At 31.3% G+C, this 18,150-nt stretch overlaps 1 protein-coding gene across 1 annotated transcript; it reads right to left on the bottom strand.

Moving 5' to 3' along the window:
* Window positions 1-2,995: 2,995 nt before the first annotated feature.
* On the bottom strand, window positions 2,996-10,407 carry LOC105134953 (linoleate 13S-lipoxygenase 2-1, chloroplastic-like). Its single transcript, XM_011039584.1, has 9 exons — window positions 9,988-10,407; window positions 8,319-8,596; window positions 6,796-7,033; window positions 5,337-5,654; window positions 5,157-5,242; window positions 4,746-4,856; window positions 4,347-4,648; window positions 4,004-4,270; window positions 2,996-3,893 (listed from the first exon to the last, which is right to left on the bottom strand). Exons 1-9 carry the CDS (start codon window positions 10,337-10,339, stop codon window positions 3,134-3,136), a joined length of 2,712 nt encoding a protein of 903 aa, XP_011037886.1. The 5' UTR covers window positions 10,340-10,407; the 3' UTR covers window positions 2,996-3,133.
* Between the last annotated feature and the right edge of the window lie 7,743 nt (window positions 10,408-18,150).

The raw sequence follows: 18,150 nt of genomic DNA, 5'->3' as shown, positions 1-18,150 counted from the left end.
GACTAGAGTGCATTATTCGACGTCCATGAAAATTGTTTAGAAACTGCCCCGCCATTGCTTACCACAAGTTGTGTTCCCTATCTGTTCTCCCTTACTTTTGTCCGGATGACTATCTGTTCCCCTGCTGCACTTTCTGCTTAATTCTGTGTTCATTTTGATTTCCAGTCTTAATCATATTAATTTTGCTTGTCAGTGTGTGGGTATTCAATTTCAAAATCGGGCTAGATGTTATTACTAAGCTAGTTGAATGCGATCTGTGGGGTAGGTCTTTTATTTTAAAAAACCATATCAATATCTTTACTTATGAACTTGCTTATGAATTATGATAATCGATATATATAATTACCAAATTGTATCATATGATTTTATAAGTCTAATTTAGAAGGGTGTAATTAAAAAAATAACAAGGAGAGGTATAACACAATTTCCTCTTACCATAACGATTTATAAAAAAAAAACATATATGCACCTTTTATATTAATAATAGAAGAAATGCAATATAATGTCGCCGTCACTAATTAGCACCACCACTCAACAAATATCGTGCTTTACAGTTCAGCTCCCATCTTTCCACCTCTTGCATTTCACGATGGTTCAATTGCAAATCGAATCTTGGAAAAAAAAAAAATCGCAAGTCAAATCATATACATTTATCAAAACATGATAAACATGAAACTCATTTATTATATAGACTAAAAGACACTTAAACTAGACTTCGAATAAACAAGATAAATGTATAAAAACTCGATAATTCATGAATGTACAAATACATAAAACTAGTTAGCAACACCTTTTTATTCATATATTTTTCCTTTTTACACAACCAGCTTGCAGCGACATCCACCAAGATGCAACAGTAAAAAGGTCATTTTTCATTGAATGGTAGTCCCTTTCAATTGCAATTCATTTTTTTGGGTGTTTTTTAATGTTGAATTTCAAGATATTTGCAAACAGTAAAATTTTCTTGTGGTTCCAATATCATATTAAATGAGATAGTTGATATCATTATCTAATAATTTAAGTTTTTAATTAAAATATTTATTTGATATGATATCAAAATTTAGTTAATCAAACGAAAATTAATTTAAATATTATTATTTTTATTCTTTCTAATTAAATTAAAAATTATATAGAAGATAATGATTAACTTATACAAAATTCAACTATGAAGAAATTTCATTTGAATAAGTGAGTGAAAGAGTAATATAAAATCATAATAAAACTTTATCTAACCATTTACAATTTTGAATTAAGATGCATCTTTGAGTTTTAAAAGAAAACTAAAACCACAAATTTCCTATTTTCTTGGATATCACTGGTCCATTGGCCCATGCTCCTCTAAAGGCTTGATCAAAGTTTTTAAACGTAAAAAGAATATAAAGAGTGGGGGATTTTTTTAATTAGATGGGTAAGATTAATTTTAATTATTACTTTGTATTTCTTCTATTTAGAATAATTTTTTGTAAATTTATGATTAAAAATATTATGACTTAGAAATGATTGAGTTCAATTTTTGTTGTTATTGTAATAATTTTTTTATTTTTTATTTAATTTTAGTTGTTTTTTTTGAATTTGTTGTTTCACTTCAATTATAAGTGTATGATAAAACATGCAATGCTTTATATATGAAATTGAAGGATTGTAGTACACATCAACCATTGCCTATCCTCTCTAATATAAATGAAGATAAATTGGTACTCAGCTTTTAAATATATTTTTTATTCCACGTTAAGAATACTCTGAGGGCAGCTGGTGTGTCAGTTGAGATTAAACCTTTTGCCTGTCAATCTTAAGAACTCATCTCTTACCGCACCCTAAGATTTGAATCCAATTTTTTTTTTTAAAAAAAAAAACGATAAACTTTCTTAATCACTGGGCCAACTCTTCACAGTCACATGAGCACTCCCAAAAGGCCTTCAAAAACCACAACCCAATTCTATCACCTCTCATGAACAAACAATGCTGAAACCTTAGCTTAATCACTCAATGATACTTTACAATAACTCATTTACTTTTGCCTAAACTACTCATCCATGGAAATTATGGCCATGATTCTTTCGTTCACAAATCATCAAAACTCTTTCAATAAATCATGCAAATATTTGATGAGAGTTAGCTTCAAGTCTATACAAAATAAAACCTTAACAAAAATGAAGATTAAAAAAACTTGGTAGATAAATTGAATATAGCAATTTAGATTTCCAATCAAGTGCAAAATTCAATGCTTCATCCATCACCTTTCTTAACCGCAAAATTCAAGTGGAAAACCTTGACAACCTTCTTAATTTCTCTTCAAGTTAAAGAAGAAGGGATGTTCTATGACATCTAATATTAACATTGCAGGATGTCGAAGAACATTCGGAAGTTCTCTTACTATGTAGGAGAGATTTTTTTTAAAATTATTTGTTTTATTTTAAAATTATTCGGAAGTTCTCTTATTCAATATAGGAATTTTATTTTTTTCTTATTCAACTTAGGCTTAGAATTAGTATAAATAAAGTTTTTTAACTTGTATTTTAACAGATTATTTTTTTAAAAAATTTTCAGTTATAAAATTTTGAATTAAAATTTTAATGTTATGTGTATTGCTTGTATTCATTATGTGTCTTCTATTGTCTTCGTCGACGTCGCCTTTCCTGTAGTTTGTTTCACCTATTGTTCACTCTCTTTTGCTCTTGATGTTGGGATACTACTGGTACGAGGCTCAACACGCTCACTACCACTTAATTTTACTTTAAGAAAATATTATGGTGCGTTCAGTAATAAAAAAAAATATATATTTATGTTTTTCATTTATAGTTTTTTTTCTAGTTTTCATTTTTCAATGAAAATTGATTATTTGTTGAGAACGAAGAATTATATATATACCTCAAGATTATAACTATTAAAAAAAAATAAAAATCATAATTTATAATAATTATCTTAATATTTTGTATTTATGATAATATGATTCTAGAATATGACACCCAAAACTTACTTGATGCATCAACACGAGTTTGAGATTATGTAATTTTTAATACTCATGTTTTAACTCAGCGAAAAGTGATCAACAAATACATCTACTGTTTATCCAATTGTTTTCTTATTTGATACAAAAGTCTTATCAAAATCAAGTTCGATAAGTTTGCATGTTTCAAATGGAAATACTATAGGGAACTCCCTTTCCTGTTATCCCTGGCTTAGAAAAAGGCTTCAAAAGCTCATATGGCACAATGCCAGCTCCATGTCTATTCATCAATTCTGGATTAGCATTCCTTTCATCAATTATCCCTTCTAACTCTTTCAACCTCCCACTGAACTTCTCAAAAGCTGCATTTATAATTGGATCATCTGCCCATGCTTGTTCTATTGCCTCCCCGATATATTCCTCATCAGGAGAATGGTTTGATAGCACACTCAACACAGCCATTACTCTCGTTGCCTGAAGTTTTGAAGGGAAGGTTGCCAAGAGTGCTGCTTCAGGTTTTTCCAAGAAAAGTTTCCATTCTTCATCTGTAGGGTCTTCGGTTGGCATTTTTGTTCTGGCAATGGTAGGCCTGTTAGGAAAGTATCCTCCGTAAGGATACTGTCCAAAGTTCACCGCAGCGTGGTGACCTGAGGCCACCCATATGATGGTAGTGATGATATCGATAAGGTTATGTCGTGTTTTGAGTTCAGGCCACCATGGTTCATCTTTCTTGTCAGCATGGCCTATTGTCCGAATTTCAGTCCACCATGCTTGAAGCTCTTCATCGGAAGCTACTAAACCTGATTCAGGGTAGTAGTGATTTACATAGTCACTAACCCATCGTTTGATGGCATCCCATAAACACAAACCATCATTGGCGAAAGGGTAGTCGTCGATTGTAAGTTTTAGGCCATATGGGGCAGTTAGATCTTCAATCGCCATTCCCCTGGCAATTACCAAATTGAGAAGAAGAAATGAATTTTACACCGAAAACTAAAGTTCCTCTATTTGCCTTATGTTTTTGAGAGAATTCGTAGATTGGAGGCTAATGCTTACCTGCTGATCAGGTCATTGGGTAGTGCTTCATGGTCAAACCGCCACAGCTTATCATAGGCAGCAGAGCAGATCTCCATAGAATACTTGCCAGGAGAGAATGAAGTCTCAATGATACCACCTGCATTGATTAATGATTCTCTAGCTAAAGCATTGATCTCCAATGTGTATCGAAAATGAGGATGTAACAGTCTGTGAATTGGATGCATAACACTAAGCTGCCGATTCGTTGCAATTATATAAGGTTCTGTCACACAATGTGTTCTAAGCCTGCGAAATTTGTAGAAAGGAAAATCAATTTAAAGGAATTCAAATTGTTGGTTATAGAGAACTATTAGGCACATACCAGTGGTTAACAAGTTGATGAAAACCAGAGTCATGAGCAAGGACATGAGCTTTAGCTAGCCTCCAGAGCCAGCAACCTGTGGAATGGTAACACGGTGTAAACACTTGCTTCCATTGAGGCTTCCCGTCCATCGGTGGGCGAGTCAGTTCAATTGCTAGTGGCCTTAATGTGCCCTCTGGGGTTAGGAAGAACAATGTCCTCGACCCGTATAACGTTGTTCCTTTGATTTCTCGGACTTTGCTAACAAATGGTAACAAGAGATCGTGGTAATCTAGGATGAACAGCTTCTTTTCTCTTATGGCCTGAATGTTATTACACACAAACACCCTATTAGTGCATCAATCGGAATTTATGTATGCCCAGTGTTATTCGAGCATAATTTCATGGAGGGGTAATTACCTTATCAACTCTAGTTACCCCTCCAATCTCTGCCTCTAATAGCTCTGAGGTAATCGCAGATTCTGGCGGACCGTAGATCTCTGGATCTAGCTCACTCTTTAGTGGCCATTCCTGCACAATTAATTCAAGCAACGTTTTTTTAAGCAAACATGGATGAATACTATCGCATATTACAATATTTTCATGATGATTCTTTCCTTTTCATCATTTTTATTTTGTCATACAATGTCCATTCTGTATTTGTTTTTATATCCTAAGATAGGTATTAACTAAACACAATCTAAACATTATGAATTGGGACTAAGCGCCTGTTTAGGATTGAGGTTGGACCTGCTGTGCAACCTCAAAAACAAACGGTAATCCCTAAGTGTCTTTGCGTGTTTGTGTGGAGAACATGTATCAATATTATACCGTAACCGATTTGATGCTATACGGATTGAGACCGGCAAGAGTCTGTCGAGCAAATTCTTCATCCTTAAACCAGAAGAACTTGTCTCCTGAAAATACGAAAACTCATTTGAAACAATGTGTGAGCTCAAATAACAATTTTTGTTTTTTTTTTAAAAGAGGCAAAGAAGAATGTGTTCATACTTTCCATTGGTTTAGGAACTTCAAATCGCAGCACATCTCCTCCACCAGCGATGACCTTGAAAAGCCGGGGCATAACTTCTTTCCAAAACCCTTCTTTTGCAAGTGGTGGCATTTCAATTCCTTCACTGAAGAGTGAGTCTATTGCAGTAATGTATGGGAATCCAATATTTGTATCATCAATAACATTTCCTATAGAAGGTATCAAGGCGTGGAACAATGAGTATAATGTCTTGGCAGAGAAGGTAAGTTGCTTCACTTCAGAAAATGCTTCATCTCTGGGAACGTAGAAGGCACTAGCCCTCTTCTCAGACGATGGATCTACATGATACAAGTTCATATAGTTAAAGACTATAATTATTTCGAAATGATTAGCTATAGATTTTTTGTCAACATGATTTGAAAAAAAAAATATACAACATCTTCAATAAACACATGAATTACCTCCAGAGTTTAATTAATTGATTTCAAGGATTATTAATGAAACTAGAACAAATTAGTTTTTAGGATGGCAAGAAAAAACTTTTCCTTTCATTTAGCTTCCTACAGTCAAGCTATAGGTCCTAATGGCATCTCCCAGCATGGCCAGAATATGGAGGGGCAGCTCTTTTTTTTCCTTTGGAAATGGACATATAAAAAAAAAATCTCAATTGGATTCCCCATCTAAACGTCACAAAAGACGTCATTTAGGTCATTTTTATGAACGCCACGAATGACGTCAGTAAGGTCATTTTTATGATTTTAAAGGAAAACATTTTGTGGGTATGGTTAACTGGGTAATGCAAGACAGATGGGGGATTCAATTTGGAATTTATTTTGTTCGAGGACACAATTCGGTGATGATATTTTGGAGAGAAAAATGCCATTAGCCTTTGTCTCTTTTGTGAGGCACTGTTTTTTTCTATGAAAATTGCGAGCCCTTCGCTATTCTGATAAGCCATTAGCTATGTTTAGCAAGTCAATTTGTGGGGCTAAAAACAGTGGTCCTTGGGAAAACTCTGCCAGTAATTGCCTGCCCTTGGTGGCGATATATCATGCTATAAACTTTACGACACCTTTCTTCATATGAGAATTTGACAACTATTAATGGACCACAACGTGGCTCAATTCCCGTTTCAGAAGGTAACAATCGCTTGCCATAACAATCATATTCATAATCGAAAAGGAAACAAGGCACCATCGTTTTCCACTTGGCATTTCTATCGCCAAAAGATATAACATGATTCCTTCTTATGAAATGCATAAACAAATCATACAAATTTTTTATACAAACTCCAGTGTTTAACCAATTATTTAATATTTAAGAATCTATAATATACTCTTTCATCACTTGTTATTTTTATTTCTGTAGAATCTTACTACGAATTATTAGTATCCATCACATTTCTTTTAAATTAAGTTTTTTTCCTCATTGATAGAAAGTATTGACGATGAAAATCGAACTTTGTGAATAAAATCTTACCTGTCTCGCATCGTGGTCGTCCTGTTCGGCAACGTCTAGGGTAAGGATGTTCTTTACCGCCGAGCACCGGTCTAGCTAGCTCTGGGTTTTTATCAGGATTACCCATATCATTATACACATCATAATCATATATTCTATCACCTGCTTTGCGTTGTCCTAGCCCATTCCCTCGCAAAAGTACGAGCTCTTCCTCTCTCAATCTTCTAATCCCACTCGGTGTTTGTGATGGTAAGTATGACTGTTTCACAAATTAATAAACACATAATTATCATCAAAATCTCAAAGCCGGATATTAATCTAAGCTAGTGTAGTGACAAGTATAACAATAAATGTTTGAGAAGATTAATTTAAGTTTATTATTCAACTGCCTAAATGTTTGAGAAGCATGCATGTATCAAGAAATTATGTGTGTTTTCTAGAGAATGAGTGAAAATTTGAACCATGTCCACAAGTGTATATTAAAACATAAGAGCTTGACAAAGTTCCCAATATTTTGGATTTGGGTTTAAATGTAATTATAGAATAGTGGCAAATTGAATTGAAAGTGAAGAACTCTTTGTCAATATTGAGGGAAGAAGAAGAAGTTCCATTTTTCCTCAACGGTCGCAAATTAGTAAAATAGCTAAGGATAACAAAGGCCTTTTGGTTGTATACTAGTGATATGATGTATAGATGTAAAATCTAAGTCGGTGAATCTAGTTGATAAACCCGATCTTACTTTAAAAAAATTCAAAACCAACTTTTTTGAAATAAATATAAATTGATTGATTTAGATTAGTAAGGTTAATTACTTTGATATGACGCCTGTGACGACTTTAAATAGTAGTCTATACTTTAGCATGCAACCTAACTACCATTTAAACTCTAGCATTAGGTGGCGAGATTAATTGGCGTTCAAAAGCCAATCAATTGTTGCCCCGTCAGATTTAGGATAAGGCAAAATTTTGCCAGGGAAGTGATATTTCATTCTACAGTGTCAAAATCAAGGACAATGATCACACGTATACAGATTATTCATTCCTGAAACGAGAACCACATATATAACATCAATACAATATCTTCTTCAATTGGTTTTATAGCTCAATATATACTCGTAGATATAGGGTTCAGAGCATGCTATAATGACTGAGATTCAATTTGATTTTTAATTTAACTTTTGAAAAAAAAATCTTTTTTAAACAAATTAATAACAATAAATAAGATAGGGAGTATAATATCATTAGTGAAATTTAAATTTTTTAAATGAATCAACGCCTACAACATAAACAATTTAATTAAAAGTACGTTAAAGATTGTTTTTCAAAGTATGTTTTACTTGAAAATATATTAAAATAATATTTTTTTATTTAAAAAAAATATTTTTAATATTAATACAAAACACATAAAAATTAATTTAAAATAAAATAAAAAAAAATATATTTAAAAAAAACATATTTAAAATACAAAAATAAACAGTCATTTAGAATGACTATAGATGTTGTATCCTCTGTTGCAAAAATTATTAAGAACAAATTAATACTGACCTTGTTGGTGAAGAAGATTCTCTTGCGATCGTTGTCATACTTAGAATGAACCCATGAACCACAAGTAATATTAACCGCGCCATGAGGTAAACCATCAAGCACTATGTCCTGAAGAAACATCTCCTTATGGTGCTCATTTTCAACAAAAATGGCACCAACCTCTCCAAAATTCAATGGAACCTCAAAGTCTGCTTCATATCTGATATCTCCCTCCACTACTACTTGGCCGCCTATCCGATGTGCAAACGCTTGAATAGTTGGCTTCTCTAGTTCCGTTTCTGCAGGTAAAAACAAAATGAAAAAAATTAATGCATCAAATTTTCTCAGTTATAAGACATGAATTAATTAGTAATACAATGCTTTTATGTTAAAATTGTAGATTATCATAAGAATTTAAATGGGAAAATCGATAATCAATAAAAAATTTGAGAAAAATTAAAAAAAAAAGTAATCGATAATCAATAAAAAATTTGAGAAAATTTTAAAAAAAAAAAAATATCTCCATCAATTATTTTGTTGTTGGTGTTTTGTGTTTTCCCAATTGTTTTTATAAGTTTATTTGAATTGTGGTTATGATTGCTTTTCAAAATATTTTTCATGTTGTTTTATTTTTAATTTTTTTTTTAAAATTAGCCTATTAAACCAATTTATTTTTTAAAAATTATTTTTAAAATTAGTCCATTAAACTAATTTAAAATAAAAAAATTAAATTAAAAAAAAAACCAAATTAACCCGTGTTTCTATTCATCCAATCTTTCCATATTTCATGTTGTACATGGGCCCATTTGCAATGTGAATGGAAGGAAAGGTTCTATCAATATTAATGAACTGGAATCTGTACCATGCTTTACACGTTTAAGGCGAAGAGAAGATCAATTATTAACTACCCTTGTGTTTTTCTGTTTTTATTTATAGGCTGCAAAAAAGGAAATATATATTTGTTTTTTCACGAAAGTGATTAAATATAAAGAGGAAATATGTTTATTAGAAGAAACAGTACCTTTTTGCCCCTTTTGTTACCAAAAAGGAAACAAAAAATGTCAATGCACATAATTTTTTAACAAGGAAACGAATCGACAGGGACGAATTCAAAGTTTCAAAATATTTCAAATTCCCCTCTAATTTTGCAAATAATTTTAAACAAGTTCTATGAAATGGGCTTCCATATTATATTTCGTATGTAATTACAAATTATACAATATTACACCCCCAAATGCCACATCTTATATCCGTCCCTGCGATTAGATATAGGATCTCTCTAATAAGTGAAGGAAGAATTCCAAGAAAAAAGGTGTCATGCATGATTTCTTACGAGATAAACTTTTGATTAATTTCTTGACCTTAATTATAGTACCAAAAGTCGAGGCATAAGCATTGACCTTTCTCTTTTCTTCTGTATTAATTAATTAATTAAGACATACTGTTTTGATTTATTGAGAAAATTACCATTGCCTATAATTTTATGTTCTGCATGCTATATAGTTTTTTCAATCCTTTTGTGCACTTGTGTTTCTTTTCCATAATTTTACGTTGAAAATTTGAAATGAAATAGCAAGTAGAAACAAAATAACCGAGTTCATGAATCCATTTTCAAAAAGAATATAATAAGCAAAAGAAGAAGAAGAAGAAGAAGAATGATTTTAAACTAGGTTATGGTTTAAATGCTTACTGGGATCGAGCTCAGCACTAACAAGCTCTAACAAGAGTGTTTTACCAAGCAAGTCTTTAATGTCATCGAGACCTCGTTCAATCCCTACGCTTGTTATGAGCCCACCAATAGTTTGTTTTACAGTCACAACAGCTTTAACTTGAATGCCAGTGCTCTCCTCTGTGACACTTGCTATGGCTTTAATTTCGCTAGGTTTAAAGGCAACTCGAAAATTTTTTTGAGCTTCAATATTGAATTTGGAAGCTGAATTGAGGAAAAAAGAAGCATTTCGACTTCCTTGGATGAATGGCTTATGGAAAAGCAAGGGAGTTCTTGTGGAGTGTGGTTGACGAGAAACCTGCGGTTTCAACATTGTTTTTGGGTTACAGGAAGCCTTCTAACTGGTGCCTTGGTATCAATAAAAAGAAGTGGTGGCAACTAGCTTGTGTCTACGGTTTTTAAAGGCATGAACAGACAAATATGGCATCGTGTTTTGTGTTTGGCTATTTATTTTGGAAAATGATTTCTTTTATGTGTTTTGTATGATTGTTTGTAAGGCAGTATAATCCTCAAAGCACCCCCGCTACTCAATTTTCTTATATTATATATTAAGAACATGTATAAAACACAATTAAATGTGAAATAAAATAAAAGACTTCACATAAATTCACTACCAAAATTAAATAAAAATTCCTCTGCTTGATTTAATTTACTGTGTAGATAAAAATTCCTCTGCTTGATTTAATTTACGTACAATCATGTTTAGAAATATATTTCTGGTTTGTTGTCAAAATATTTTTAACTTAAAAAATATTTTTATCATGTTTAAAAAGTAATTTTTGATATCAACACATTGAAATGTTAAAAAAATAAATAAATATTAATTTAAAATAAATAAATAAAAAATTTTAAAATTTAATTTTTTAAAAAAATACTATTAAAATGTAAAAATTAACAGGGCGAACATTTGCAGTCGCCATCACGTGATTAGGCAAGCCCAACTCCCATTAAAATACACATGCATAGCTCCAAGTTATCATTACTCGTTTCCCACCACTCAGGCTCTGATAATAAGGGACTTTTTGTAGTTTTTATGACAGGGTTTCGTGAAAGGACTTCGGCCACGTTGATTTCTCGGACCATGCCAGAACATGGACTGTCAAATAGACACTGCAGGTCTTGTTTTATAATAGTTTAGTGGGTCCTTCTACTCGTTGACATAAACGTTATTTCACACTAAAAAGTATAATAATTGACTAACAGAATATGTAGTTGGCTTTATTTTTTATTTAAAAATATATTAATATAATATATTTTTTATTTTTTTAAATAATGTTTTATATCAATATATTAGAATAATCTAAAATATTAAAAATATATTAATTTAAATTAAAAAAGTAAAAAATTTTATTTTTTTTAATTTTCTAAACACAAAAACAAACATAACCTTAGTTTTTAAGTTTGGTTCCTTCATTGATAAAACAAAGTAAATAAAAATCTAAGATTGTAAATAAAAAATTAAGAAGATAAAATAATGTTTTATATAAAAGTGATTTGTGCGTGAGGAAATCTATTTATTCTTTAATTATACAAAGTGGTCATGAGTGTACTGAGATTGATTTTTTTTCTTGTTAAACCTGAAAACATATAGCTTATCTTAAAAAATATCTAAAATAACTCATCATGAAAGAGATAAGATTCACCAATGAGCCTAGAATAATATTGTTAATAAAAAAGGTTGAAAAAATAATATTAATAAATGATAAGTAAATAATCCTCAATATAGTTATAAGTTGTTGTGAATTGGCCCTAAATAGCTTAATTTAGCCAAAAGATTTAGCTCGACCAAGTGTAAGGATAGCTCAATTGGGCCATGACCCAACTAAGCTACTTTACTTTTTTTGTAATATTATTTGCCCCTTTAATTTTGTAAACATACATGTTTAGAAAACTTTAACCATCTAAAAAAAGTGAAAACAATACTTACAACGTAAAATTTTATCTTTTTCTATGCATAAAAATGTTACCATTATATGCTACCAAAAATTTGGAGAATACTAATGGAATTACATACGAAACTTTTTTATCAGTATGTCATAACTCAATTTTGAATTATTCCCCAAAAATCAATTTTTTTTTCAAAATAAAAAATCAAAAAAATAATAATAATAACTATCAATATGGAGAAAGCAAGCCAGAGAATCAAACAACAATTTTGGAGGAAATTCAAGGTCTAATTGTACTCCATTATGCAAAAAAATGACAAAATAAAAAATCAAAAAAATAATAATAATAACTATCAATATGGAGAAAGCAAGCCAGAGAATCAAACAACAATTTTGGAGGAAATTCAAGGTCTAATTAAATGATTACTGGATAAATTTGCATAAAACTTAAGTCCATGGATATAATTAAATTTTGAATAGACCAATTTGATTTTATCATGGCCAAATTGAATTTTAATTATGTTTAATAATTAATTTGGATCCAATTGAGGATTTAATTAAGCAAGGACTTAATTATATTTTAAATGGGCCAAATTAATTTTATTTAGCGCTTAGTTGGTGAAAAATTAAGTTTTGGAGTCTAATTTGGGCTTAATTGAGAATACTGAAATTTTAAAAGACCAAATTTAATTTTTACCAAGTTAATTGATTGAAATTAGATGTCAAATTGCAAGAAAATTGAAGTTTGGGGGTCAATTAGAGGATTTAAGAAATTTAAAACCAAGGACCAATTTGCAAAATACACCATAATTTAGGGGTTTAATTGATAAGAACCGGGGTCAAATTGAAAAAATTGAAAGTTTAATGGTCAATTAAGGGTCCAATTGAAAAAATCCAAGCTAAGGACCATATTGTAAAAGGCACGTCACTTTGGGGTTCCAATTGAAGTTCATCAGGGGCTTAATTGCATTAAATTAAAAGTTTTAAGTCAATTAGGAGTTTAATTGAACGAAATTGAAAGATTGAGGGCTAAATTAAAAATAAGGTAAATCCCTAATTCAAACCTAAAACGACACTGTTTTGAAAAGAAATAGAAAAAAAAGGACCAGATGACTTACTTTGCAAATGTATTTAATGCATCTAATATCCATAAAATTTGACAAAACATGCACAAAATTGATCCCTTGCAGTTACTTTACAACTCCAACTGAACATTTCAATCTGAATGACGATAAGACGTTGTCGGTGCCGGCATAAACAGGCCAACTCAGGCGGCCTTTTTCTGGAGATTGAACAACTCATGAGGCACATTTTGAGCCCACGGTTGGGATCCTTCCCAACCAAATCAAAGGCTGAAAGTTTTCCAACAAGATTGCTCTCTTCCACTGTTTATAAATAGAGATGGATTTCATGATCTGAGGGAGGAGAAAATTGGGTCCAAAATTAGCCAAAAACCAGCCATTTTCCCTTGTTTCTGTAATTTTTCTCTCTTTCCTCTCCCTCTCTCTCCACAGTGGCCTCCAGCCACCATCATTCCAACAACCATCATTTTGTCACCTTATCCACTAGGTCGCCTGAACTCCTCACCAACAGTAAAGCATACACCGCCAGTCGGTCTCTCTCTCTTATAAATTTTCTTCTCCTTCTGTCTTCTTACTCTGCCACTTCTAACCAGCTCCAACCAACTCCAACCGCCAGCCTCACCACCTCACGTCTTCCTCCATGGCCAAACCGCCACCTCGCCATATGGCTTTCCTTTTCTTTTTCTTCTCCTTCTCCACTGTCTTTGTTCATAGCATGAACAGTAGGCATGTATTCCTAATATTCACGCATGACCAGTAGGCATAAATTATAATTCAAATCCACTGTTCATGCAGTGGATTATATCTATTTAAAAAAATTCAAAAATTTTCAAAAAAATCATTTAAATTTTTTTTTATTTTCTCACATATTTTTTAACCAATTTTGCATAATATCATGTTTTATATTTACACTATAAAATACAAATCTGGTATTAAAATACCTGGTTTTCTCCAAAATATTTTAAAAAACCAAAACATTTTAAAAAAAATCTTAAAAATTTTAAAATCAATTTCCCTTTTCAAAAAAATAATAATATTTTCATGCATACAGCCAAATCCTAAAAATTTTCCAAGCATATTTTCATTAAAAGATTGCATATTTCTCATGTTGTTAAAAAATTAAAAAATAGATATCATAATCAATTTATGATTATCCATTAGAATTTAGCCAACATTTTAAAAAATTGTTTTTCTATTTTTTTTTGATTATCCATTAGAATTTAGCCAACATGTTAAAAAATCGTTTTTCTATTTTTTTTTGGATCTAGATGTAAACTTTAATATTTGTGAAATGTAAAATTACACGATAAAGCATACCCTCAGGTATTAAAGATACGAGATGTAAAAATAGGATGCTAAAATTTAGACTTTAGAATGGTTAGTATTTAACCCAATAAGGTAGAGACTTTCTCATGAAGAGAGATCTTCCTTGAATCTTAGAAAAGACCAACAAATAGAAACCCGACTTAGAAAAACAATAAAAAAAAAATGCAACTTACCTTAGGTAGGGTGCATTAGGGGTGATGCATCTTCCTCTTGCACAATCAGTCTCTTACCTAGATTATCACAAACTATAGGTTCCTAGTGACCATAATATTAGGTGGCGACTCCTAAATATTAATCATAATTTTATGATTAAATTCAAAAACATTCCCAACAAACAGCACCTCACACAAGAGGCACGACAGAGCCTCTGCACTCGCTATAAAACATCGTGCCGACGCTTTCACACCCTACAACACAGTATATTGTAGTAAATTTTTGCAATAGAATTTTCCATCTCTATATCCATCGGTAGACATTATCATAACACATTTTTGGGTTATTCTCCAATTCACATTTTTCCTCTCTTCAAAAAAATACAAACAAAAATATTATGAAAAAATATAACAGTGAAACGAGGATGCCAGAGCACCCTAAAAATGGTTAAAAATTGGTTGAGGATGTTCAAAAATATACAAATTAAAATTTGACAAGATTTTGTTGACTAATGAGAGCCATATTGATAAAGACAATTCAATTTGAGAAAGAAAAGTCCAAAATTAGATATTTATGGACTCAATTAAATTTTATTAAAGGTTTGATTACAAGAAAAAATGATTTTGAAAGTCAAGTTGGGCTTTAATTAGAAGAAATTAAAGTTCTGGAGTCAATTTATAATTTTTTAGAGTTAATTTAGTTGAATCAGGAGCTTAATTGCATAAATATTAAAGTTTGAAGGCTAATTAGAGATTTAATTGAAAAAATTTAAAACCAAGGACTAAACTGAAAAAGGCGCGTAAATAAAGGGGTTGTAATTAAAATTGAATCAGGGGCCAAATTGAAGAAATTAGAAGTTTATTGATCAATTAAGGGTCAAATTACATAGATCAAAGACCAAGGATCAATTTGGAAAAGGTGGCCAACTTCAGGGCCGAGTATTGAATTTGACAGGAATTCAATTGAATTGATTTTTAAAATCAAAATTGCAATTAAAGACTGAAATGGAATTTGACATTTTTTAAAATCAAAATTGCAATTAAAGACTACAAATCATAAATTGAACACTGAAATGGAATTTGACACGTTTTTGCTGCCTTTTTCTTTTAAATGAAACGACATGTTTTGTCTAAAATCATGTCGTTTCATACATTTAAAAAAAAATAGAGAGAGAAAAAACCTGAAACGGTGTCGTTTTGAACAGCACTATGGGTTTTCTTCTTCCCCTGGACGCACAAAGTAAGGGAAGAAGAAGATTTTTCTTCCTATATTTTCCATCACCTTCCCCTTTAAAATGATGCCGACTCTCTTTCAAAAAGACACAGACACTACCCTCACTTGCCCAAAGTTTTCCACATGTTGGAAGGGTGGGAGCACAGTGGCTACCCGAGCTCTCTTCCAACTATTTTTGCCTATAAAACAGGGAAAGAGAGAGAAAAAAGAGGGAGCAGAAGAGATGAGAGAGAGCAGGAGAGGGGGCAAGACCAAAGAAAAGGAAAAAAAAGAAGCAGATAAGAGAACAAAAAATAAAGGAGAGAGAGAGAAGAAAAGAAAAGAAAAAACTAAGCTGCTACCAGCGCCACAAACCACCAGCACCACTACCTATCACTTCTAGCAGCTCCACCTACGACAGCAGTCATCGCAGGTCAACCCTTATCCCCTTTGTTTTCTTCTCTTGCTTTGTCTCACCACCTCAGCCTTTACTGTTCACGTAACATGTGAATAGTGGAGAGTATTGTTCTTACAGGCTGAGCCGAGCCCCTGTAGTTGGGCAGAGTCGGCCCAGCCTATAAATTTAGGCTAGGTCCGGTCCATTTAAAAAAATAAAAAAATAAAAAATATATTTTTCAATATTTGTGATTTCCTCACTTTTTGATTTATGCCTTTTTTTTTGCTTAATATCGGTTTATATTTTAGGTTGTAAAAATACAAATCCAATATTAAAATACTTGGTTTTTTTCTATTAATAAATTTTTTTAAAAAAATGTTTTAGTATGCATTTTAGTTTTAATAACCAGTTTATTAAAGTCAAGAAAAAATTGGCTAAAATTACAAAAATTTCAAAAAAAAATATTTTATTCTGTTTTAGTATCAGGGATTATGAATTTATACGTAAAAAATATTCCCAATATTAAAAAGGTATTTCTGTTGACAACATATAATAGTTAGGTTTTACTTGATAATATAAGAATCTCCTTACATATGAGGACTTTTCTTAAACTATAGATAGACCAACAATTAGAAACTACAATAAGACTTTAGATTTTATCAAATAATAAAACAATGTAGCATACCTTAGGTGAGGCATAGTTGGGTTGTTAATACCTTTCCTTTACGCAACCAATCTATGTACTTGATCTTTAAAACTAGTTAGGGTTCCTAGTGACCAGAATATTATATGGCGACTCCCCATATTTTCCAGATAGACTTACATATACCTTTGAGTTATGGATGATTGATACTTCATCATTTTGCACTTGAAGTATTAATAACTCCTTAACTAGAGTATGTTTTATAATAACAAGTCTAATAATATAAGATAGTTTTAATTTATGGTAAATGCTCATTTTAAATGCAAGTATATCTTATAATTCAAAGGATTAATTGATGTAATTAACTATTGAAAGTGAAAGGACAAAGAAAAGGCTAAGCTTAAAAAAGAGATGTTGATTCAATTTAAACTAGAACACTGTTCAGTCATTAGGTCATATTTAAAGCTATAGATCTTGGATTTTAGTTTGGTTTATATAGCTAAAAAGCTAAGAAATAGGCTTAAAACATTCATGAAAGTCCAAGACTCAATTCCACCATTTGGAAATCCAAATCTTAGCATCAAAAGAGATGTTCGAATCTATCTTACAACTCAGACACTGTTCAGTTTTCAACCCATATCTCAAGTTCTAAAAGTCCAAATGACCTCATTCTTGTTTTGTTGGAAAGCTAAGACAATGTCCTAGAACTTTCATGCAGACTATTTATTCAAATTCTAATTTTAGCAATAAAGTTTTCTATAGACAAGAAGATGAGGATTGTTACCAAGTCAAGAGGTGGCCACCCACTTAATAATTAGTCATCAAATCAATAATTTTAAATTTTGGTCCATAAAACGAGGAATTTGTCATGCATTTAGGCATCTTAGTTTTCATACCAAGATCATATTCTTGCTCTCTCTCTTTATATTTTTATAATGCTTAAGTTTTGCTTATATTAATATCTTGTTTATGATTTTCATTTTCTTTCCTTTACTTATATGTTCTTATCTTATTTCTTTATGTTTCTCTCTTTCATTATATTTAGTGTCAATGTGAAAAGGGTACACTAATTATGTACGAATAAATATAGTATAAACTCAATATGGACTTTAATGTTTGATACTAACATGTTTTGTGTTTGTTATTTTGTTCACTTTTAATACTTTACTTGTTAAATGGTTAATCTAGATTTATGTTATATAACCTTTGGTATTGTCGCACATAAAAAAAAATCCACGTGGCGTCGGCTCTGATAATTTTTCATCGTTATTATTTGATTTGATCTTGTTGGATTCGTTAGGAGTCGCCACCTAGTATTTAATTGAAGGTTACTAGGAAACCTAGTTGTACTGGTCTTGTTAGAGATTCGCGGGTAAGGGACCGGTTGTGGTTAGGGAAGGTATTAGCACCCCTAACACACCCTAC

The sequence above is a fragment of the Populus euphratica genome, unplaced genomic scaffold (assembly GCF_000495115.2).
Source record: "Populus euphratica unplaced genomic scaffold, PopEup_1.0 scaffold57.1, whole genome shotgun sequence".
Classification (NCBI taxonomy): Eukaryota; Viridiplantae; Streptophyta; class Magnoliopsida; order Malpighiales; family Salicaceae; genus Populus; species Populus euphratica.
Note: the sequence above shows the minus strand (reverse complement) of the source record. Positions and strands in the feature narration are given on the sequence as shown.